The sequence below is a fragment of the Nipponia nippon genome, unplaced genomic scaffold (assembly GCF_047370975.1).
Source record: "Nipponia nippon isolate SJK-2023a ecotype South Korea unplaced genomic scaffold, ASM4737097v1 scaffold_5, whole genome shotgun sequence".
NCBI lineage: Eukaryota > Metazoa > Chordata > Aves > Pelecaniformes > Threskiornithidae > Nipponia > Nipponia nippon.
In genome coordinates this window covers 48,069,682-48,093,159 of record NW_028262369.1, presented here as the reverse complement: position 1 = coordinate 48,093,159, position 23,478 = coordinate 48,069,682, and the positions used below count along the sequence as shown (strand labels likewise).

At 53.5% G+C, this 23,478-nt stretch overlaps 1 protein-coding gene across 1 annotated transcript in view; it reads left to right on the top strand.

Moving 5' to 3' along the window:
* Positions 1-23,307, top strand: part of TMEM121 (transmembrane protein 121) — a 37,411-nt gene extending 14,104 nt beyond the window's left edge. The window contains exon 2 of the mRNA XM_087734357.1: positions 20,192-23,307. Within this exon, the coding sequence (XP_087590483.1) occupies positions 20,843-21,781 (939 nt within the window). The 5' untranslated portion in view covers positions 20,192-20,842 and the 3' untranslated portion in view covers positions 21,782-23,307. The remainder of the gene's footprint in view (positions 1-20,191) is intronic.
* The last annotated feature ends 171 nt before the right edge of the window (positions 23,308-23,478 follow it).

Below are 23,478 nucleotides of genomic sequence, written 5' to 3'. Positions count from 1 at the left end.
GGAGTCGGGATGTGCTCAGATTTTCAAGTGCTCTGGAAAAAGTAGCAGAGAGCTCTGCTTTTCAGCAAAAAAAAGTACTTTTCAGCATTACACTTTCCTGCGTCCTCCCTGTGCTGAGTGTCTGAGTTCATTTATGCAGCTATATTAACTTTCACTTCACCTTTCAGTGGTGTTTCCTTCTCCTGCATGCTTTTTCCTATGCACAGCCCAGCCTCCTCCAACAGGGTTGGCTTTACAGGAAGCATTAGGATTGCAGCGGTGGGGCGATGGGGTCTAGAGAAGCCCGCCTCGTTCCTCCCCGACCACGCAATGATTCACTTAGCGGTCTGTGCCAGCCAGCTCCGGGAAGGGTCCCCAGGGACACCCCATGGACCAGAACCACGCTAGGGCTCACACAGCCGCTCCCCGTGATACTAACACCTGCCCGGGTCCTTCGGGGCCCCACGCAGCATTGGAGAGGCCGGGGTGCGGGGCTGGTGACCCCTGTGCTTGCGTTAAAAGCCTTGCAGTCCCACGGCCTGGGAAGGCAGCAGGCTCTCGTGCGGCTGCAGGAGGTTTTTGGCTTGCCTTGGAAGCCAGCGTGAAGCGTCTAGCGCTTGTGGCTGGAGAACAAGGCTTTACACGTGAGCCAAGCGAGTCTTGCAGGCTCAGGAGCCAGAAAGCAAAGCGAAAGACATGGCTTCAAATTGCTTTTTAAAGTAGTGCCGTGATCATGAAGCCATTCATGACAAATCCATCGTGGGAGGCTCAAATGCTTGGAATCGGCTGCTGGTGCTTGTGTGAGGCCACATCGTGGTGTGGAGCAGCTCTGAAGAAGCAAATGCCCATGCAAATGTATAGGGGTGTGCAGATCCCTAGGAGCTGCAGGCAAGGGGCTGTGCTGGGCTGCTGCTCTCCCAGTGAAGGGGAAAGGTCTGCCAGAGCCACCCAGAAAGGAACAGAGAGGTGCTGCCACCCTGGGAAGGTGCAGTCCTACCTCTCCACTGGAGGAGCAGAGCAGGTCCAGGAGATTAAGGGACCTGCTGCTCTCTGCTTATTAAAAGAAAATGGTGTTTCCTGGCAGCACTACAGATCTGATGACTTGATCCATTGAAACGCTCTCAAAATATAAATCAGGAGGGAGTGATCAAAGCCCCCGGTGCGGGGAGGGGTTCTTCTCCCGCCCCGCAGTGCCTTCTCCCGTGGTGGGAGAGCCCCGGTACGCTGCGGCAGGGTGGGTGAGGACGGGAGCTCCCACCACAGCACTGATGTGGGGAGGTTTGACTTGGCGATGCATCGCTGAGCCCATCGCTTCTGGCTCAGCCCGAGCAGATCTGGAAGGAGAAACTGATTGTGATTTAAAGATGTCAGAATCAGGAAATCCATCATGTCCCTCGCTAATCTGCTGCTGTGATTAATTACCCTCACCATTAACTGCCCGTTACAAATATATACCTTATTTCCATCCGAAATTAGTCCCTGGGCATGGCTGCGCGGTGCGATGACGCATGGAGGAGCGTGCAGGGGCTGAGCAGCACCCACGGGCAGCACAGGCTGCAGGCACGGACACCCACTGCCACGTGTGCGCGGCTGCTGCCAGCACCCACGGGCCAGGAACAAGGGGGACGGGGGTCCCCATGACAGACACCCCCAGCGTGGCTCTGTGAGGGGGATGGGACGCCCCCTGAAGGGCTCGGGGATGTTTCAGGGGTGGTGGGGTCTGTGGAGGGAGCAGGAGAGGGACAGGGGATGGCACCCTGCCCCAGCCCCTCGCGGGAGCATCCTCAGGACCTGCTCGCAGAGTGGTACATCACGTACCAGTCCCCTGCCCACGCTGAAGGTTCTTCCAGCAAACGTGCAGGAAGAGTCTTGCTCTGGCTCTGAACTAAATTGTGCAGTAAATTAAGCCTGATCTGCATGAAATTTTCTCTGCACGTACGTTACGGGGTGAACCTGGAAACAGGTTTTATCCAAATTCTCCTGTCTTTTGTCTTTAATTTAAAAAGTTAGAATCTCCTGTAATTGCCTCTGTGCTCGTGGAGAATTGGGGAATACTGAGAAACCCTCCAGTGGCTAATTGAATGCCTTATAAATGTTCTGACTGTAAGCAAAGTTCTCCGTCTTACATTATAAAGATATTTAGGTCCAATTCTGTGCTAGGGTGATAATTTTATGAGGGATTTTCATATCTTTTGGATGCAATATGGAATGGATCATTACCTTTTTTTACACTTAATTGCTTTTATCATCCAGAAATATCCAGCATTTAATGATAATAAAGCACTTCTGCTAAGGAGGCCAAACACCAATATACATTATTGCTTCGTGGTGCTACAGTGCACAACTCCTTGGATTTCTGTGTGTCATCCTCCCCCCTTGGCAGAGGGGAATGCTGAGGCCAGGGGAGCAGCACCTCACCCCAAATCACCCTTTGGCCAGGAGGGAAGAGCACTTTGATGTCCAGAGGCGGAGGCCAGAGCCCCACAAAACTTGGAGATTTTCTCGGTTTCCCTAGCATCCATGTTTCCTGGCTTCCCGGTGCCTTCCCTGCAGCAGCCAGCGCACGGAGGATGCTGCTGCAGCAGCTTGGGACAAGGTGACCAAGCTCCCTGGTGCGGGCACCACTGCATCCCGCCGCCGGGCTTGGAGGAGGCCTGCCTTGCTCCAGCCCATGGCATGCACAGAGTTTCTCTTGAATCAGCCGGATTGCCTTGAACAAAGAAAATTTGCTGCTCTTTGGGCAGCTGGTTGCCTGCCGGGCTGGGCTGGCACCTCTCTGCTGGCTTTGCTCCTCAGAGGCAGGGATTCAAACCCAGGTACAGATGTTTGCTTACTGTGTTGCCCATAGCTTTCCAAGAATGCATGTTTCGATGGCCTTCTACAGCTTTTAATTAAGAACACTCGTATCATTTATTAATTATTTATTAACTCTTTATAGATGCTACAAGCCCATTGCAGACATCAGTGGAGTCCTACTGATGCTTATTAAGCTCATCAGCAGACATTGTAATTGATGGCTATAAGCAATCTGCTGACCTGTTGGGCCCTGCAACAATTGATTAACTATTCATTAAATCATCTAGAAATCATTTACGAACCTTTTATAAACTATTTATAAGTGAGCAGGGACAGATTTATTCATTACTGTTCATGGGCTCACAGTGGAGGGATGGAGGGAGCCCTGAGCTGAGGCTCTAGGCAGCAGCATGTCCGTGGGAAACATGCCCAATGTCACAAGAAAACCTTCATTGCTCCATCCATTTCTCCAAATTACACTGGCTTCCTGCTGGCCCGGGGGATCAAGTTTGCTGATGGATGTGGGTCATTCTCCCAAGGATCAGAAATGACACAGAATGGAGAATTTTCTGCTGTTTTGCAGAGTCAGGTAGTTCGGCTAAGTACGGGCTGGCGAGAATCCAGTGGCAGCTTTTTAATACACTGTTGGGCTAAACTTAGAGAAGAAGATGAGCAGGCTTGTGTGTTGCTTTGCTTCTAGCGGCATAGGATTAAATTACCCATCCCATTTTACTTCGTATTAGTATGCAGGTGTATAGAGAGCCAAAGGCAGCCGCTGGCAGCAAAACCTCGTTGGCTGCCGGGCGCTCTGAGGTGGTGAGCTGGTTCCTGGTGAAACTGGGGATGGAGCGTGAGGCTCACGTTCAGGGCTCACATCCAAACATGACCCAAACACAGATTGTTTAGTTTTGTTGTTTTTTTTTCCAACCAGATGAATTGCCAAGAGAACAATGAAAAAAAAAATGTTTTTTACTACTTTCAGTGCAGTAGAGGAAGGGAAAGTGGTGTGGTCTTGCTAACCTTAGACATCGTGAGTCTTTTCCATGTTCCTGATATGTAGCATTTGTACCAAAAAATGGAGACTTTCCCAGGGACTTTCCCCGGTGAGCACTGCCCAAAATGAGTAATGCTGTTTCTCACTGCAGAGTCCCAAAACACTGTCGCTATGAGTTATCTCCAGCCCATGGACATGTGTATCGCTTGACACTGAGAAGCCTCCTCATCTCTGGGAGCTCACCATCACCCAACAGAAGTTGCAGATATAAACTCCCCAAGTGTTGACAGAAGAAATGACGCCTGTAATGGGGTCTTAGCATCTACTATCACTTCTAACAGTCCATCTATAATCTCGCCTGCAGCGGATGCTGTCTAGCAAGACCTGAGGATAAGTGATGACTTCCTAGGAGCTGGTGTTTGGTGTAGCATGTCTATCAGCTAGCAGAAAGGGGACAGATGTGCCCTGTGTTTATTGTAGGAGGTTCGTTCTTTCCTTCCTCCTTATCTGCATTGTTTTCTTACTGAAGATGCTCAGCTCGAGCACTGTAGACCAAACCGTGTACGAACTGGAGGGATGACTCCTTGCTGAGCAGAGAAGGGGATCCCAGCATCAGTGGTGATCTGACAGCAGCAGATTTTCTGGTGACAAATGGTTAGTTGCGTTTCAAGACCTTGTTTAAATTTACAGAAGGGGTATATTTATGCACATGTAATTTACTCAGTGGAAAGCTGTGTATAGTTGTTATTTAGTTATAAACTGGACTAATTCAGGATTTGCACTGGATGTACCCTAATCAGTTTAAAGCTGACCTGAAGTCAAATTAGTGCAAGCCTGAATCTAGCTGTGCTCTCCCAGTCCTGCCATTGCTCCGGGCCAGGGACTTACAGGGTGTCCTGCTGTAGGATGTAGCTCAAACAAACAGCCAGGCGTGAAGAATGGCACTTGGATTTCAGCTTGGAGAAGAGAAGAGCCAGCTCTCTGCGGTCTCTCCTACAAGTAAACTTGAGCCATTTTGGAGTACGGTACAAAGAAATCAGCTTTCAATGGGAAGGGAACACAAAGATATACACTCGAAAAGCCATAGACAGCTCAGTATTCATGTACAAGACACTCGGATCAGCGTGCTCCTCATCCAGCTCGATCCCAGGACCAGGGGAGGTTTGGAGGACCCGCCAGCCCAGCCGGGAAGCAGGGCTGAGCATCGCAGGGGAGTTTCACCCCCCCAGTTCACACTGTGAGCTGGAGCTGCCCTTATTTCTGGAGGGCAAAGAAGTACAGGAGGCGGGGAGCATGTCCTGCCCAGGCCAGCTCGCTCTCTGCCTGCCACAGGACATCAGGGTTTAGCCATGAGGTTAGAAACACCTGACTGTCACTATGGGCAAGATGGCCAGCCACCAACCCGAGCGTGTCGCATTGGAGTAGGGTGATGGCTGTGACACACAGAGGAGGCTGGGAAGAGGGATTTGGAAAGAAGGGAGGTCAGGGAAGGGCTGTGGGGCTCCCAAGGCAGGAAGAAACCCCCTGAAATTGAGCTGAAGCAAAATGCTGGGGGAAATAGCCCAAAGAGCATCTGACAGAAGCAGGGATACATCCCCACTGGCCAAGAGCTCCTCTGAGACATGCCCTCCCAGGGCCAGCACTCATCGGGGAGAGCAGCAGAGCAGGACAGAGCTAATAGCGCTAATGGCTGTCCCCAGGGAAGGAAACCGAGTGCCGCGGTGTCAGCCAAGAGCAGCCCGGGAGGCCAGTCCCTCCCTTGGCAGGAGCCCGTGGTTGAGTAAGCAGAAAGCTGAGCTAAGTGATGAGCAGCTCAAGCAACACACTCATCAGGAGGGGGTCAGGGCTCTGTAGGACACAGCAGAAGGTGAAAGGAAAGTCCCACCATCCCTGCATCCTACAGGGTTGTCCTTGTGGCAGGCGCTGCTTGGCTGGGGAGCTGGGCAGTGGGGCAGCTCCATCCCAAAAGCACAGCTCCCCTTAGCAGAGCACCAAGCCCCAGCCGTGGTGGGGAAAGCAGCTCCTCCAGCACTACCAAAGGGAGCACCATCACCCCCAGACTGGTGTGTCCTCTCAGTGCATAGCAGGAGCAAACACAGCCCAGGCCTGGCTGCTTGCAGCAGCATTTGCATTTTGCATTCACTTGATTCACTGAAGCCTGAAATAGCAGAAATCATGTTGAAATCAGCCCCCAGGGTACTAAAGATGCTCTATGCCTGGAAAGAGTGAGGAGCTGCTGCTGTTTCCCTAGAAGAGCTCAGCTCAGGTGGCTTTTATGTCTGAAAGCCATTCCCCAGCTGCACAGACCCAGGTCCTAAATGCCTCTCGTTTTCAGGGTGAGAACGCTTTGCAGCTGGCTTTGCAGTGAGCTAAGTCTTTGCGTGGTGCCCACTGTCCCACTCCCTTGTACCCTGCCTTGAAGCCCGCTCTGCTGGGGCGAGAGGGGCCAGGCAGGCACCAGGTGAGGACAGGGGGTGCGATGACCCCCCTCTCAATTGCACATTCCTGCTGCACCCCTCTGACAACAGAAATTTGTGATTTTTATGTCCAACATTTGGCCTCTGTGCTCACATCCAGCCCCTCCAGGCTGCCTCTGCCCAAAGACCAGTGACTGCATGGGCCATGGGGACATCCCTGCAGGCAGGAGCTGAGTGCAGTGGTGGCTACAAGGCATGGGCTTCACGGTGCTGCTGCAGCAGATGCTAGCTACGTGATTACACAGGAATTAAATACCCAGAGCAAGAAACAGCTCATGTCATGCAAATATGTAAATACAGGAAAGCGTTGTTGTAATGCAGGGGGCCATGGAGCAGACAAGCACCCTTGGAGTTGTGGTGGCAGAGGGTCCCCGCCCCTGTCCCCCTGCGCTGGGAGGTGGGCTGCCAGGAATCCTAATGAGAAACGGATGCCTAAGGAGGCAAATCAGGCAGGAGGGGGGGCTGCAGCCACGGGGGACCCTGTGGCAGGGTGGTGGTGTGCCCAGCTGGAGGGTGGCGAAAGGTGAGGCTGAGCAAGGGTGGGAAAGGGAAAATGGTCATGCAAAAATCAGTGCAAAGTGTTCACATAGCGCTTAGGGAGGTCAGGAGGGCCTCCAGAAGCAGGTTTCAGAATGCAAATTAAAATAAAAGCTGATTGCAAGTGCACCCACTGTTCCTCTGCAGCCCGGTGGCCTTTCTGCCAGCTCAGCAGTGACCCAGGCTGCAGCAACCCCCCAGTCTCACTGCTTTCTTAGGAGGTCTTCATCATCGCCCGTTTTGTACAGGAGGGATGCCTGTGTGTTGCTCTACAAACACCGATTTTCCCGTGCCTCTTAAAAGTCGAAAATTCAGTGAGAAATACCTGCCAGAAAGAGGCATTTACGACATTTCACATGTTTTTGCTGAAAAACTGGGAAATTGCTGATCTTTTCCACACTTCACTGCCACTTCCCCAGGGATGAGCTTCCATCGCTGGGAGAGAAGGGGCAAAGGTTGGTGATGGCTCTGTGGTCATTAGTAGATAGAAAGAGTTTTTATTGCTCTTTCCTTTGTCTGACATTACTTGGGAATGAGGTTTGAATCCTCTTTCCCCGGAACTGTGTTTTCTAGCAAACCGCAAAACGTGGTGGTTATCTTCATTATTGTTCCCGAAAAGTCCCAACAGTTTACTACTTTAAAGTCAATCTAAAGTTAGCAGCAGAGGGGAGGGGATGAGGAGAAGGGTAAAATAACCCCAGAGAGAAAGGACATCTTTCTGGGGCTGAACAAAGCATCTCAGGTTGTCTCCTAACCATTCTTTGCAGTTTTTTATTTTGCTCAAAAACCCAAGTGAAAATAATTAAATAGTGGTCAAACAGAAATAATGTATATTGGCTTTTCTGCCTGTCCGCTGGACCAAAACTAGCTTGTCATTCAGACACCCCTAACAGAGACGTGGCCCTGAGAAGGAGAGCTGGTTTCCCTGCCCTGCCGGGGGGATGCCCTGCATCCCGCCCACGCTCCCCTGCCTCTATCCTCCCTGGCGGGAGCAGCTGCCACAATTTTTGGGTGCCTGGGTACTGCACAGCATGCGGAGAGCCACACACCCGGGCATGGCAAGCCTGGAAGTGATGCACGATGTCAACTCATGGCCGCGACCGTGTGAGGTCAATGTTGTGATGTGGAGCTGCTTAAGGCAGTCACCGCAACAGGCTGATGCGGTTGTTCCTGCACCCTGCATGAGAGAAGTGGCATTAGCTGCTGCGCGTTTGCTTGGCTGTGATCAGCAGAAGAGAGCTTTCCATATGCATTTTGATTTAAAATGTGAAAAAAGAGAATGAAAAATTAGTCTGTTCTGAGCACAGTTAGAAAGAAACAACTTCAAAAGTTGACAATTTGGGGCAAGTTTCCCTTCTTAAAAGATGTTTCTAAATTAGCCATTTTGGGTCAGTCTCCATCTCTCATCCTCTCAATATCTCTTGTCCCTCCTATTTCACAGGGGGGAGAAAACCAGTTAGCAGTTCCCCACTCCTAAATAGCATCTTTCAGCAGCTGGCTAAGCTGCAAAACGGATTAGCTTTGCCTTACAGCTCTGTACACAACAATTTCAGGCTTGCACAGAAGTTGCATAGCCTTTCCAAGCAAAATATTTCCCGTGAAGCCCCTTCTGGGGATAGCAGGAGGCAGAAACGAGACTCTGGGGGAGCAGCATGCTGGAGATCGGGGAGTGGAGAACACCAGCCAGGTGGGAGATCTGCCATGGCGGACAAAGCCAGCACCCAGCTCAGGCAGGGCACGCTTTCCTGTCATCAGGAATGAGGAGGCAAGGAGTCAGCCGGGAGCCTGGCAGGGACCCTGGTGCTGGCAGCCTGGATCTGGGGCTGAGGAGGTGGGGGGAGACCTTGGGTGAGCATCTCCTCTGTCCCCAGGCGTCTGCTGTTGCGGGGACAGGGGTGTTGGAGGGACTGGTGGCAGGTCCTAGCCCACGGCCAGCTGGCCCGTGGGACAGCAGTGACACACTCGGACAGGGGTTACTTAAGCCCTAGCAACATGTAAGGGGCAAGGCAGACATTGCTTCCAGGGATGCTGTGTCCGAGCACTTCAGCCTGCCTTCTTCCCTTGTCCAAGCGCAGGCTTTTAAGCCTGCCAGCCTCCCCTTCTCCAGGGGACCTGACCTGGCCTCATCCCTCCTGGCAGGAGCTAAATTGCTCTTTTTATGGTAGGAATTAGTTCTCGTCGCCTGCTCTGGTTGCACTGTCCCATGCACGGCGCGGCTGGGAAGCGGGTGCAGTGCAAGCCCCATGGATGCACTGGCTGGGAGGAAGCCTTGGAGAGGACGAGAGGCAGCCTCTGCCCTCCACTGCCGGGCAAGCGACGGCATCAGCCCGGGGGCGTTTAATGCCAGCGCAGGTGCCGGCAGCACAGGCCACACGGGCTCAGCAAGTCATTTTGTGGCCAAAGCACATTCATCATGCACCCTCTCCCCTCCTTCCCTCCCTCCACAGAGATACCCGAACAGCAAGAGCCTGCTTTTGAGGTTGGAAGTCAGGTTTAGAATTTTAATGATATCCTGTATCCCACAGCCTTTCATTTGGGGAGAAACCACTCTAAATGACCCATTTTTCTTAGTATAATGATAATCATTACCAAGAGGAAAATGAGCACTGAAGCCGGGGACAAATAACAGGCACAGAGTAGATGGGGTGGCTGATTCTGACTGGCAAAATGCTACACGGAGAAATAAACCTTTTGTACTTAGAAGGAATGTAAAGATGTCTTTAAACATGCATGTAAATTTGTAACAAATAAGTCACCATGGCTTGAAACGGGAAGCAAGAGAGAGCAGCCATAAATATTTTATCTCCTTGGCAATGAGCTCCAGCACAGCAAATTGTCACATCCTCCTGGGGGAGAGGACTCCTGCTCGCACTGTCCGATAGGGAAGCTGCAGCATTTCTCAATTTCCGTGCAGTCTCCGTGCCGAGAGCCCTCCTCGCCTGGCACCTGGCAGCGAGGAGCCCGGGAGCTTCCCCACCGCCGGGGACGGGGCTCCTGCCCCTGCCTGCTCGCCCTCCCCGGCTCACAGCACTCCACGGGCTGGCGTGGCACATGGGTCCTTCCGAGCACAGATCCTCAGCAAGGATCGATGACTTGGATATTTTTTTCTTTTTTTTATGAAGAGTTTTTTTGTTGGAGGGAAAGAATTTCATTAGCAAAGAAAGCCTGAAAAACCTGCAGCTCATGCAAACAAACAGCTCAATCTGAACAGGCCCTGGGCCAAACAGCAGCATATATCTCCTGCACGATGGGGTGCTGCCTAATCCGCAGCTCAAACCCCTGCAGGGGCACTTCGTGGCTGTTTTAGCTGGGCCACTGGTGGTCTGAGCTGCATGAGGCGTACGAAAGTGTCCCTGACTGGCTGACACCACAGGACGGATGAAAAGGAGAGGGTACCAGAGATCCTGACCGGGATACGCAGGTTATTACTTCAAATTCTGCAGCACGTACTTATCCTGGCCACCCCAACCCCTTCCCAGCTGCGTGCTGGCTGGCGCCCGTGCATGGGGCTGCGGCGGTTCCCAGCACATCTCGGGTCCGGCTCCCGGGTGACTTGGAGCATTGCTGTGTCGCTGCCTGTGAGGCGGGTGGAGGACCTTTAGGAGGGCAGCACTGGAAACACAAATCCCTCCTGCTGGGAGCTGTGCAGTAGTTCATTAGCAGCATGTGACACAGCATGGGTGATCCTCCTTGTGAAGATGATGAGACCAGAAGCCTTTGTCAGATGTGCTCCTGGAAGATCAGGTCAGGGCATTTGCAGCCCTGGCTCTGTGAGCCTCCAGGCTCTGTGGAAATGGGACCCTGCAACCACACAGGGCCAGGGACCAGAAGATGCTCCATGGAGCAGAGCCACCTTCCTGCCTCTGTGTTTCCAGGTGCTGGAGCAAATCTGGGAAACCAGGCTTGGTCATGACTCTCCATGAGACCTTGGAAGTCCTTCACCTTTAGAGCATGAGTCAAAGCCCAGCTGCTCGCTGGAGATGGCATTAGGCTGAACACACTGCAGATTGCCGCATGGGGGTATAAGCAGGAGGTGCTGTCGAGAGTTGTCCTCGAGATGAAATACAAGGCATCTCATTTAGTGCCCAGACTTCAGTCTAGAAGTCATCAGCTGCTTCTGACCATGGTGCTCAAGCATCTAAATAATTCAATCAATTAGGTGTGACCCAAGGAGAACCTATAAACATATAATTGATTGGGAGAGCAAGTTCTGATGCCAGGTAATTGCTCTCTTTTGGAGTAGCCTGCAGAGGCCCCTTGGTCTGGCTGGTATGCCAAGGACGTAGCTGGTTAGGTCTGTGAATGATATAAGAAGTCTGGTCTCTGGATGCTGGAATTGAATTAGACACCAGCAAGACAGATTTTATTAGATGGCTGGTAGAAGAAAGGCTGGAAACCAGAGGAAGAGAAACGTCTCCCTAGCGACCTCTGGGCAGGCATTATTTTGCTTGTACTGCATTGAGATGGGTGCAATGTTCATCTCCCAAGTGATGTCAGAGCAGCAGACGCCAGCATTGCCCCCACCCCGGAGGCTGAGGCACACACAGGATGGGGAGAGTGACCCTGAGCTTGGTGCCTACATGGAGGGCCAACCACATCTGCCTGCCATCCTCCTGAGGTTAACAAGCACCACGACCCACCAGCACACCGTCCTGCAGAGCACCTGTCCCAGGAGGATCCAGCGGTGGCACGGACTTAAATGATGGAGAGCAAATGTCGAGCAGAGTCCACTGAGGCCCATCTCCAGCTCCATGGCACCACCAACCCCCTACCATGACTCAGCCATGATTTAAGTTAATAGTTGTCTGCTGGGGATGCGCCACTGAGAGTTCTCATCTTGCTAAGATTTCACAACAACCAGCAGTGATATATTGCCATCAATAATTAACATTGGACCAGCCTTGCCAAAATAAATTCACCAAGTGCATGGTCAGGCAAAGGCCCCTTGATTTTGCAAGTCACCCACCAGTTCTCTCTTGCTTGCTGTCCCTGCATTGCGGAGGTTTGAGGTGAGCTTTGCTGCACTTGAAATCAGCAAAAAGACATGATGTTCTTGGTGAAGCTTTTACTGGGATACACCCATGCCCTGCTACCTGCTCACAAGTCACTTCACTAGGGAGCAAAAATAGCTGAGAAGCCTTATCTCATGGGGAACTGTCTCGGCTGCTAGTGCAACAGGCTGAGCAGCTGCATGCCTGTTCCTCGGGGAGCCCATTGCCCCGTGCAGGGCAGATGGCTGCCTTAGACCTGGGTGAGCAGCAGCATGCTAGGCATCACCAGAGGATGAGACCTGCTGTCACAGGAGAGGCTCTGTCTCAGGAAGGTCTCCTCTGAGGAGTTACAAGGGAATAAACCCTGTGGGAGCTAGCCAGGCATTGCCAGCAGCGCAATGGGAGAACAGCCAACAGCAAATTTACCCCAGCAATTAACCAGATCCCCCGATCTCTGCCAGTAGTTCACACAGCGGCTGAATCCTGGCATCGCAGGAGGGGGAGAGGTCCCCAGCAAGGTTTGGAGGCGGCATCGCAGGCAGCCCGGGTGTGTGGCTGGGGAGAGGGCAGCTTTGCCAGGCTCAGCAGGAGCCAGCAGACATGCTCTCCTTTTATCACGGTCACTGGGCTCTGCTCCTCCATTCCACCACAGTGGCCAGCAGCTGCCTTGTGTTAATTAAGAGCAGAACAATCACTCTTAATCAAAGGCCAGACTGATGGCAGCAGCAGCAGCTTGCCTGTCTCATGCTCTGCATACTGCCCAGCTCACCCTACCTCCACTAACCCCGTGCTAAGGGCAGAGAGAGAATAACAGGGGCATAATTGTTTCTCTCCAGTTACTGGCTGACTGCAACATGCCACCACAGCCTGGCAGCAGGGACAAGCCCGAGGCAGCTCCCAGGAAGGGCAGAGATGCCCCCTTGCTTTGTGCAGGAGCTGCCTCTCAGGGCTAGAGGGGGAGCTGGCTGGCCTCCAGAGGTGCCTCCCCACCTATGTGACACTGAAGCTAACACCTGTCCTTGAGCACCCAAGCCCTCTGCTCACTTGGGGAGACAAGGGGGAAGCTTTCTCATGGCAGCAGGACACACAGTCATTCTTGCTGTCCTTCCACCCTAGCACAGAGCTTCCTATGGGAAGGTGCAGCACCTCCCAAAAGCCATCAAGTGCAGAAAGTGCTCAATACCTTCAGCATCAAGTAGCAGGGGTCTCCAGGATTGCAGTTTGAGAGCCAAACCCCTCTGTCCTCCCAGCTCTTACCTTTTGAGCTTGCCCTGGTTTAGATGTATTAGCCACATGCTGCCCACAACCTTTCCTTGCATCGTGTGGGTAAGCAACAGGTAAGAGGATAGGTCCCTCAGCTACCGCCTTTAGCTTGCCATCCTGTCTGGCCCAGCTCAAAGAAACCAGCAAGTGCCTCTCTGCCCAGGTCTCTAGAAGAAGAGAGCCTGCAAGCCAGCCCCTCATCCCTTCAGCCATCTACTGCAGAATCATCCCTGCCTAAATGCTGTCTCACATAGGTAGGAGATACCTGTAGAGCTCAGATTCACCTTGCTTGGGAGGTTTCTGGAGTTCTGCCCCAGACCTCCTAGCAACCCCCTCCCCTGCAAGCCTGTTTTTAGCACCAGGAAACTCCCAGCACTCCCCTATTTATAGCTTCACACACCAGCTTCCATTTTCTGTTAATTAGCTCACTCCCTCTCAATCGTGCCTAGATGAGACGAGGGGCAGCTGGAGCTGCTTGGCTCTCAGGCACCTGATGCTGCCAGAGCAGTGCTGAGAGCACTCTCATGCATTGGGTGAGGGTGCTGGGAGCATTGCTCCCAGGAAGATTTCTGCCTCCCTGCCAGCACCCAGGAGAGTGAGGACAAGGACCAGCAAGATCAGGGAGCTTTTCCATGCTCCATCTCTGAGGGCTTCCAGCAGGCAGTGGGGGAAAGCATCCCTGTGACGACTGTGCACTGATTCCGTATTTTCCTTTCCCCCAATACTGATAATGTGAGGTTATTTGAGGACCTAGCAGTGATTCACACACAAAAGTACAGCCTCAAGCTACTGAAATGAGATCCAAGTTTTACGCTCCTGGCCTGGCTTGGTCCTGTATTTGCATTTATGCCTAGTTGTAGCACAGAGAAAATCAAAGCTCTGGCTTTGCTTGCAGGTAAAACTTGGTGACCAGTTTGGTTAGGTCTATCTATCTAGGAAGGTACCAACAGAGGTCAAAGTTGGTGGTGTATTGCTGTATTTTAGTTAGATCAGCTGTGCAATGTGAGTTGCAGGTGCACTGCCAACCCCGCGGTGCCTGGGGGAAGAGGGCTCCCGTGCACCAAGTGCCCAGTCGCTTGCGTGATGTGCTTCGCCCCCAGCACAAGGATGGCACAGCTCCTTCAGCTGAAAGGATAATATTTTCCCTGGCAGGGGACAAGGTCCTGCTTGGAGAACTGGCACTGTCACCGGTGACCTCGCTAGGGGACCAGTGAGGGTGTTGGTTATATCTACTGATGGCACACTGTGGGGTGAGCTGGGAGTGTGCTGGAGGAAACACTTAAAATCCAACAGCATCTCAAAAAAGTGGAGAAACAGGCTGGGAAAAAAAAAAAGTATAGTTGGGTCAAATTCCCCTGGCAGGGGCAAGTCATATCACTGCTGGGAGAGCCAGTGCTGGGTGCAGTGTTTGCAGGAGTGCCAGGGCAGGAGGGGAGCTGGGAGGGCTGGGAGGACAGGGGCACGGGGAAGATGCTGATAGACTTTGCAAAGGAGGAGCAGGTCCCTGTGGGTGGGGCAGGTCCAGGAGGACCCCCAAGGCAGCAGGGAGAAAAAAGCCCCAGGACCAGCGTGGAAAGCTCTGCTGAGGTGTGAGTGGAGGGTGCGGGGAGCCCACTGTGGAGGGGAGAGGAGGGGGACACCACTGCGAGCAGGACCTGCATGCCATGAGCACTGAGCTCCACGTGCATCTCCCACAGTGGCAAATGCACACACAACCAGACAGTGCCCTGCTTTTTATCCCCAAGCCAACAAACCATGGGGGATTTTGACACTTAGATCTGGGGTTTGGTCCAGATCAGAATGAAATCTTGAAAATCCACCTGACTTGGAAACACCAAGCAATTCCTCTAAAAGAACAGCATGTTTTGCTGGGAAAATGGTAAATTGTTTTGGTAGTGTCAAAACATAGTATTATAATTTAACGTTTTATGTACAAGTCAAAATGAATCATTTACCTTCTCTAAACACTATGTTTAAACACACGAAATATCTGAAAAGCCTTTTTTTTTTTTGACACGTCTGTCAAATATCATCAAACTCAGTGTGTTTGTGAATGGGGAGATGTTCCTGGCAGCTCCAGCTGGCTGCATCGGCAGGGGAGCCCTGGCCACGATGGCCGCGGGGGACAGGGCTGCGAACACAAAAGGCCATCCATCCCACGCAGGGCTCTGCTTTGGGCAAGCAGCAGTTCCCCACCCCATCACTAAAATGATGTGATCAAGAGGGTGGTTTTATTTTTTTCCTACTCAGGCAACAGGTCTGATACTTTCTGCGTGGGTTTCTCTTTGGGAAAGGGGGGAGAAATGAACCCCCCCAAGGGAAGCAAGAGCTTTGCAGCAGGAGAGCGCAGTGGATGCGCTCACTGGTATAAGCAGGAGCTGGTTTCGGCTGCCAGCCCTGCTACACTGTTTATTTTGGGCAGGTTCTGGGAACAGTTTGTAGCTTTTGCCCCATTTCGCTGTGCCTACACAGTAAATTATCTGTAATCATTAGCAAGTGGCCTGTTTCCTCCTTCAGACACAATTAGTGGGCAGGGTCTGGAAAAACCTTCCTCAATCTCATTTCCTTCACAGGATGCACTTGAGATGCCAGTACTGCCTCGGGGGAGGCAGGGCACAGCCGCTTCCCCATTCCCCAGGGTATGAGCATCCCCCCCTCCATCAGTCCCCAGGGACTGCCCTGCGGGGACAGGTGAAATCCCAGCCTGCAGGTCAGGGAGGCTGAACAAGACACCCACCGGCACTGATTTTCAGCAAAGTGAGGCAGGAAAATGCAATGGCACGGGGACGACGTGATTTATAGTTCCTCAGTCAGAGGTGAATTTGCTCTCCCTGTAAACCCCATCCTTATGTGGGGCACAGAGCTCACGAATAATTCAGTGGGTCACAAAAAGCATAAGCAATTAACAGCCGCTTCCCAGCCCCGACCTCTGAAGCACAGCCGGCTGCTGGTGAACGATGCCATCACCCGGACGGCTCTGCTGCAGCCGGCTTTTAGGCCCTGCAAAAGGCGGCTGTGCCCATCGCCTCATCCTGCCCCGCACGGGGGACAGTGCCGTGACCCAGCGCAGGGCATGGTGGAGCGGACGCTGCCAGGCGGGGACGGGGGGCACGTGGGAAAGGGCTTTGTGGAGCAACAGCTCTTCAAGGACTAAGTGAAGGGAAGCTTTGGATTTACAGCTAGGGAAACTGGAATAAATCAAAGCAATTAAAGTGCAAATGAAGCTTTAAGCAATGTGGCATCCTAACTACCTGGGAAGCGCGTTGTGTATACTTTTGCCTTGCTTATTTATAGACAGAATTCAAATCACTTAAATAATTTAAACCAATTTGCCACGTAGAGCCGGGGTTCGGGAAGTGCCTGCTGGCATTAATGAGTCTGTGTTTTGACAGTGGCTCCACAAGCCCTCCAGGCTTGCCTGCGGCCGCTTGCTCCCCAGACCTGGGAGATGAGGTTGGTGTGGGTGCGCGGGGATGCCAGCAGCTCCCTGCAGCCGCAGGGCTCTGGGGTGCGGTGCCTGGTGCCATCCCAGGCGATGCTGGGCACGGGCAGCGAGTGGAGGTGGGAGGGGATGCAGGAAGGCACCGGTGATGGGTGGCTGTGGGTTGCAGATGCCGGTAATGGCAGAGCTAGTGGTAATTAATCACGCCGCAATGAGCCACCGGCGTCACAGTGGAAAGCACAGTTTAATTTTCTTCCAAACTACCTGGGCTGATGGTGAAGCACGGCTGTGACCACATGTCCTTGGGTAACCACAGGTGCTTTATAGCAGCTGGGAGGGCTGGGAAAAACAGGTACAAGACCAAGAAATAATTCCACAGCCAGAGCAGAGGCACCAGAGTAATAAGGGCAGGGGCTGGCTGCGCCTGTGCTGCTCGTTTTCCCTCAGTGCCAGAGGAAGCAGGGCAGAGATGAGAGTGCAAACCCTGCACTTCAGTTTGGGTTTGGACCCACCTGCAGGACCCCCGGAGTCTCTTCAGGAAATCACAGCCCCCCACATTCCCACTGCAGCCTCTCCCGCCCTGCAGGGATGCTGGGAATGGGCAGGCTGGGCTGGGAAATGGGGTGTCCCCAAGCAAGCCCCTGTGCCCTGCCTGCTCTGGAGACGGAGAGGGGACACGCTGCTGCTGCATGTCCCCATGCCGTGCTACCAGTCTTCACTGCTGCGGCTGGACATTGCCCTTGGGCTGCGTCTCACCAGCTGATGACAAGCTGCTGTTGGGTGTATTGAGTGCACTTGCTCGCTCCAAAGCAAGCAATGGAGCTGTTTGCGTAGGATAGTGGTAGAGGAGAATATGCAATTATGGATTGAATTTTGTCCTGGTAAGGAGGCCCATAGTTACCAAGACTGACGTGTCACTGCAATACCTGCTTGTGGGAGCCCTGGCACCGAGTGGGATGCAAAGGCTGCTGGATCCCTTCCCATAGGAAGCTGCCAGCCTGGCTCACTGGCATCCGTAATACTCTGAGCTCATTACGTTCAGGTGAGCTGCCTTTAATTTACAAGAATTCCTGCAGGAAGAAAAATTTTGTGAATACTTGTCTAAACAAATATTTGCCTCAGATATGCTCTTGTGTCTACCTGACATGCTCATTTTCTTGTTTATCCAGCAGATTTCTCAAGCGGTTTCTGAATGTACTGTCAAATGCAGTCATTTAAAAATTATGAATCAGGATTTCCCAGAGTAATGGTTCTTTAAAAACTATCTGCTTTTTTTAATAGTCCTCCAAGGAGAGTTTTACATGCCCCCTCCCTGAAAGGATGGTCACACATCACTCAAACGGGCAAGCTCTGCTCCATGGATAGGTAGAGACCTCCGTATTTCTGTATTTGTCTTTTAAATAACCACTGTCTTTCGAAGGCAAAAATACTTAAGGGGGAAAAAAACCCCACCATTCCCTCCTGAAAGACTTAATGTATTTGGAATTATCCATCCTTGGCTATAAATCCCCTGTAAAACTTGGCACGAGTTTAAAAGCAGTTACAGCAAGGACTGTATATTTTTATCTGAAACCTCAAGAAAGAACAAATTGAAGCACTAAACGGCAGAAACAAGGCATCGCAGAGAGCTGCGCTGGTGAGAGCAGGGCTGTGGTGAGTGCCTTGCCTGGGAGGCACCGTTTAGGGGTACTCATTAATCCCCCTGGGCTCTTTGGTTTCTTTCTGAGAAATTCCTGCCTGAGAAATAATTTTAATGTGCCAGTTTTCCCAGCTGTGCACAAGTGGGCAGTGGGCTTGGAAGAGCAATGTGCAGGTCCCAGCTGGGGCAGCAGTTTTTAAGTCCCCTGCTAATGTTTGCTAAGCACCGTGTCCTCGCCTGCCACATCCTTTGGGAACCAGGGCACAGGTACACGCATCCCTGGTGTCCACCTACTCAGGCACACATTGGGGCTGGCTCTGCCTCACCTGGCTTCCCACTTTTTCTTCTTTGTTCTTCTCTCTCTGAAGCAGGACAGAGTCCAGCTTTTATTTAAATGAGGCCCCATAAACATAAGCAGCTGCAATACACTTCCCCATGCAAAGTAGGGCAGGTTTTTAACAGCTTACAATTCCTTAGGCTTGGCTTCTTCCCTTCAGCCTCCACCTCTGCCTCTCTCCTGAAAAGATACGAGAGCCCAGGTTTGCACGTGTTCTTGTTAAGCCAGCCGGTGGGGAGCAGAAGCAGTGCCACTGAGTACTGGGTGGGCTCCGGTGCCAAGTCCCTCCGACAGCTCCTGGGCTCTTCCTGGGTCCTGGTCCCCCTCCTGCAAGCAGGGATGCCCCCTGGCCCCAAGGGGAGGGCAGCCAAACTGCGTGCATGCGTGGGGTTCAGCGCAGCACCTTCACAGCCCTCCAAATCCAGGTCTAGGCTCAGCCTAACCCCAGTGGGCTGGGTAAGGAGGGCTCGCAGACCCCAGCAGCCTGGCTGCATCACCCTGGAGATGTTATCTCCAGAGCCATCATTTCCACTGAAGCTTGCACAGGCGTGCGGTGCTGTGGGCTGGCAAAGTGTGGGTTGTGTGAGAGACGGGGATCTGTGGGCAGACGTGGCCGCGGCAGCCAGGCTCCACAGGATGAGATGGGGTGATCTGTAGGGGGGTCTGAGGGGTCAAGCACTTTCCTCCCAAGGAGCTCCTACACATGTGGGGCTTGCTGTCACACAGCATGTGAGGGCACATCCGACTGTGATCATTATCTATCATCTCCTTCACTCTGTGTAAGCAGTCTGATAGTACTCTTGAGTGCACTGGGACCTATTCACTTCCCGGGAGTGCGGTCCCTGCACAGAAAAGATTAACAAATGAATTACATGAGTGCAGCATGGCAAGGAGGAGCTGTGGCTATGAGCAGCTGAGCCAGTCCAGAAAGCTGCCAGGACCTCATGCCACCCCGGGGACAGCTTTGGTATCCCCTCCCCTGCCATGCCAGGGACCCCGCGTGCCAGCCCTAACCTCACCCCTGCTCGAGGAGGGACATGCCCCACACCCTGCCAGCTGCTTTACCCCCTCCCTTGCTGCAGCCATGGGCAGGGGTCTGGCAGCCTGCTGCACTGAGCACCTCCTCACAGCCCGTCAGGCGACTGCTCAAGCAGTGAGAAAAAACCTCAGATCCCTCTCTGGAGAGCTCGCCTTTATTTATTCCTCGCTGGAAGCTGAGCACTCCCCTCCTCAGTAACTTGTAAAACCCCAAGGCCATAATTTAGCAGACCCCCACCAGGCTGGGAGCACGTGGGTCCCTCTCCCTGCTGCAGCTGGAACACAGCTGGGCTGGGACACCTGGAGCTGGGGGTCCCACGACCCCAGTGGGACTTCTTGGTGTTACGAGGCGCTGGTGGATCTGCCTGTCTCCACCTGGGTTGTGCTGCTGTTTTCTCTGCAGAAGCGCCCAGGGCTTGAGCTTGCCAAGGAGTTTTGGACGGAGAGTGCCTGTGTAAGGGCAGCACGCCATGTTTCCATGCAGGACACCCTAGGCTGTGTTTGTCCTCAATAAAAAGCTGTTTGGCATTAAGCCACGCGCAGGGCATGGTGTTGGGTGCCCCGACGGTGGGATGGTACCTGGCGGGAGCCTGGCTTATGCCGCGGTGTGGTGGGAGCTGAGGGGGGCTGTCGTCCTCTCTGTCCCATGCCCAGCATGGGGAGGGACCCTAACGCTCGTTCTCTGCTGTCTTTTCCAGAGATGGAGGGATGCGTGTATGGCTGGGCGCAGCAGGAGCATGGCACAGCCCTGCGAGGATAGGTGTGAAGGTGGTTCCCTGTGAGGACACAGCGGGACCCCTCCAGACCCCAGAGGAGCGTGGGGTCTCACTGGGAAGAGGAGAGCTCCCCTTCCTTCCCTGCTGGCCAGGTCTGCCTGCTGCCCAGTTGCCTACTGCATTTCCAGAGATCTCTACGAGGATTGGGGCTGGGAGGCCAGAGGTGCATTAGTGCCATAGGATCGCTGGAGACCCTGACAATGATTGGGGACCTGCCACAGAAGAGAGACAGCCCTCAAGGAGGCCCTGCACCTCTGTGAGCCCTGGCTGCTGGTGGCAGAGGCTGCCTGGGGCTGGGCTGCTTGGCCAGCCCAGGGCTGGGGGCAGAGCCGCGGTGCTTGCAGGGCACAGCCAGCGAAGGGCAAAGAGTTGGGGACAGGGTCTGCAGGGGCAGCCCAGAGCCCCGGGAGAGCAGGGCTGCCAGCTGAGCCGCTGCTCCTCTGAGGACCTCTTCCTGGGGCTGGGAGACGGAGCAGCCCTTGGTCCCCGGGCTTGCCGCAGATGTGCCCCCGTGCCCCGCCGGCAGGACTGCTCCCCTAGTGCCGGCACAGAGGGAGGGCCGCTCATCTCACCATGGTGCTGCCACCACCCGACAAGCGCCATGTCTGTCTGACCACCATCGTCATCATGACCAGCATGGCCTTCATGGACGCCTACCTGGTGGAGCAGAACCAGGGGCCCCGCAAGATCGGCGTCTGCATCATCGTGCTGGTGGGGGATATCTGCTTCCTCATCGTGCTGCGCTACGTGGCGGTGTGGGTGGGGGCGGAGGTGAAGACCGCCAAGAGGGGCTACGCCATGATCCTGTGGTTCCTCTACATCTTTGTGCTGGAGATCAAGCTGTACTTCATCTTTCAGAATTACAAAGCAGACAAGAAGAACCTGGAGACAGTGGCCAGGAAAGCCCTGACCCTGCTTCTCTCCATCTGCGTGCCGGGGCTCTACCTGGTGCTGGTGGCCTTGGACAGCATGGAGTACATACGGACCTTTCGGAAGAAAGAGGACTTGCGGGGGCGCCTTTTCTGGGTGGCCCTCGACCTGCTGGATATCTTGGACATCCAGGCCAACTTGTGGGAGCCACACAGGACTGGCTTGCCCATCTGGGCGGAGGGGCTCATGTTCTTCTACTGCTACATACTCCTCCTGATCCTGCCTTGCGTGTCCCTCAGTGAGATCAGCATGCAAGGAGAGCACATTGCTCCACAAAAAATGATGCTCTATCCTGTCCTCAGCCTGGTCACTATTAACATTGTCACCATCTTCATCCGGGCCATCAACATGGTCTTGTTCCAGGACAGCAGGGTCTCCACCATCTTTATCGGCAAGAACATCATCGCGATCGCCACCAAGGCGTGCACCTTCCTTGAGTACAAGCGGCAGGTGAAGGAGTTCCCCCAGAATGCCATCGCCCTGGAGCTACAGCAGAACTCCCTCTCCCACAACCAGACCATCCACAGTGCACAGGGCATTCCCCACGAGCCGTCGCCCACCAGTGAGATCCTCGACACATGAGGGATCATCCCTAGCTGAGCGTTGGTTCAGATAGCCCCGTGCTGAGCAGAGGAGGGATGCTGCTCTCTTGCTGCGCGGGGCGAGCGTGACGGACAAATCCCAGCAGTGAGGGCTCTTCTAGGCACAAAACACCAACCATGTTTTAATTGAGCTATGGAGTGTCCCCTAGACGTCTTCATCTCAGGTATAACCCTAGGAGTCCTCCAGACAAACCAAATGAACTTGCAAAGGACCTGAACCAGCTAACCCTCTCTCCCTCCCGCCACCTTCTCCCCTCCCGAGCAAAGACCACTAAGGTTGCAATGTCCCTTTTTACTCCTCGAGCACCTCACCTTTACTCCAAGCCTGGAACGAAGATTTTGTTACGGCAGACCTTTTTATGGAGTGGGGACAGGGGCATAGGTGTACAGACTGGGGGGGAGGGTGGGATGTTTGAACCAGTAAACCCTGTGATCGTAGATGTCTCTTATCTCCAATGGTTGTGTTTACAGTTTCTTATTTATAACGGCTCCCTGGGGCTCCCGGGCTGCCCCAGAGGCCGGTATCCTGGCAGGCGGTGGTGGGCGAGAGCAGCAAGCCCTGCGGTGGGGAGCAGAGCTGGGGGCCAGCATGGCTCCCCCGCCATGGGACAGGGGGACTGCGCCTCCACCAGCACACTACGCCGACTCTGCAGGGAGCAATATTTGACAAGCTAAAGCTAATCTAATGCTGGTGTTTTATGTATTTCAATCACTCCAAGCAACTCAGCACAATATTTCTATTTTTAGAAGGGTCTCTCTCTCTCCCTGCCGTTGCAAGCCTCCCTGCCTGCAGCAGCTGGTGCAGCCACCCTGGCCCCGTCGGCACTGCTTCAGGCAGGCACGGGCACCCAGGAGGGCTTAGTAATAAGGATGGCAATGATGCATTTCACTCTGGCATCGAGCGTTTATAAAGAGGGCTGCTTTCCACAGCTACTATATTTTTAAAATAAAATATTAAAAAAAAAAAAAACAACAACAAAGAGCCGGGAAGGACATGCTGCCCTGGGCGGGCGGCTGGGCTCAGGGCTGGGCACGGGTCTCCTCCGCCGGCATGCGCGGTGGCGAGGGGCTTGGCTGGCTGCGAGCAGCGGGGTGGGAGGTGAGGGCCAGCCGAACAATAAAAGCTCCATGAGAGCAATGGCTTCTGGTGGTCTCTTTTCTGCCAGCATGGGGAGGGAGGGAGGCAGCTCGGGGGGCAGCTCCCACGTGGCCCAAATCACTTGTCTCCTCCTATATCCACCTCCCCTGGGCCCCCAAGCGCCGTCCCGAGGTGCTGTGCCCTGCACTCATTGAGCAGTGGGAGCAGAAAGCAAATAAACCATTTTTCCAGCTGAAAGGCTGCCCCAGAGGTTGGGCATCTCTCAGCTGCCTTCACCTGGGGGGAGGCACAAGGGAGGCAAGCAAAATATCTGCATCTCAAACACACTGGAACGGGATATTTTTGCTTTTTTCCTAAACCAAACATTTCATTTTGAGGAGACGGGAATAAAATGCCTGATGCTGTTTACATTTCTCTTCTGCATTTTCTCCTGACTCTGCTTACCGAATTTGACCTAAATCCACAAATCATTTTAGTCCCATCTTTTCAGCCCATCATGATCTGTCCAAAACATTTCACCCATCCCTGATCCAGCCTTCCAAATTTAGGACCAGCCAATCACAGCCCTGCTTGGCCAC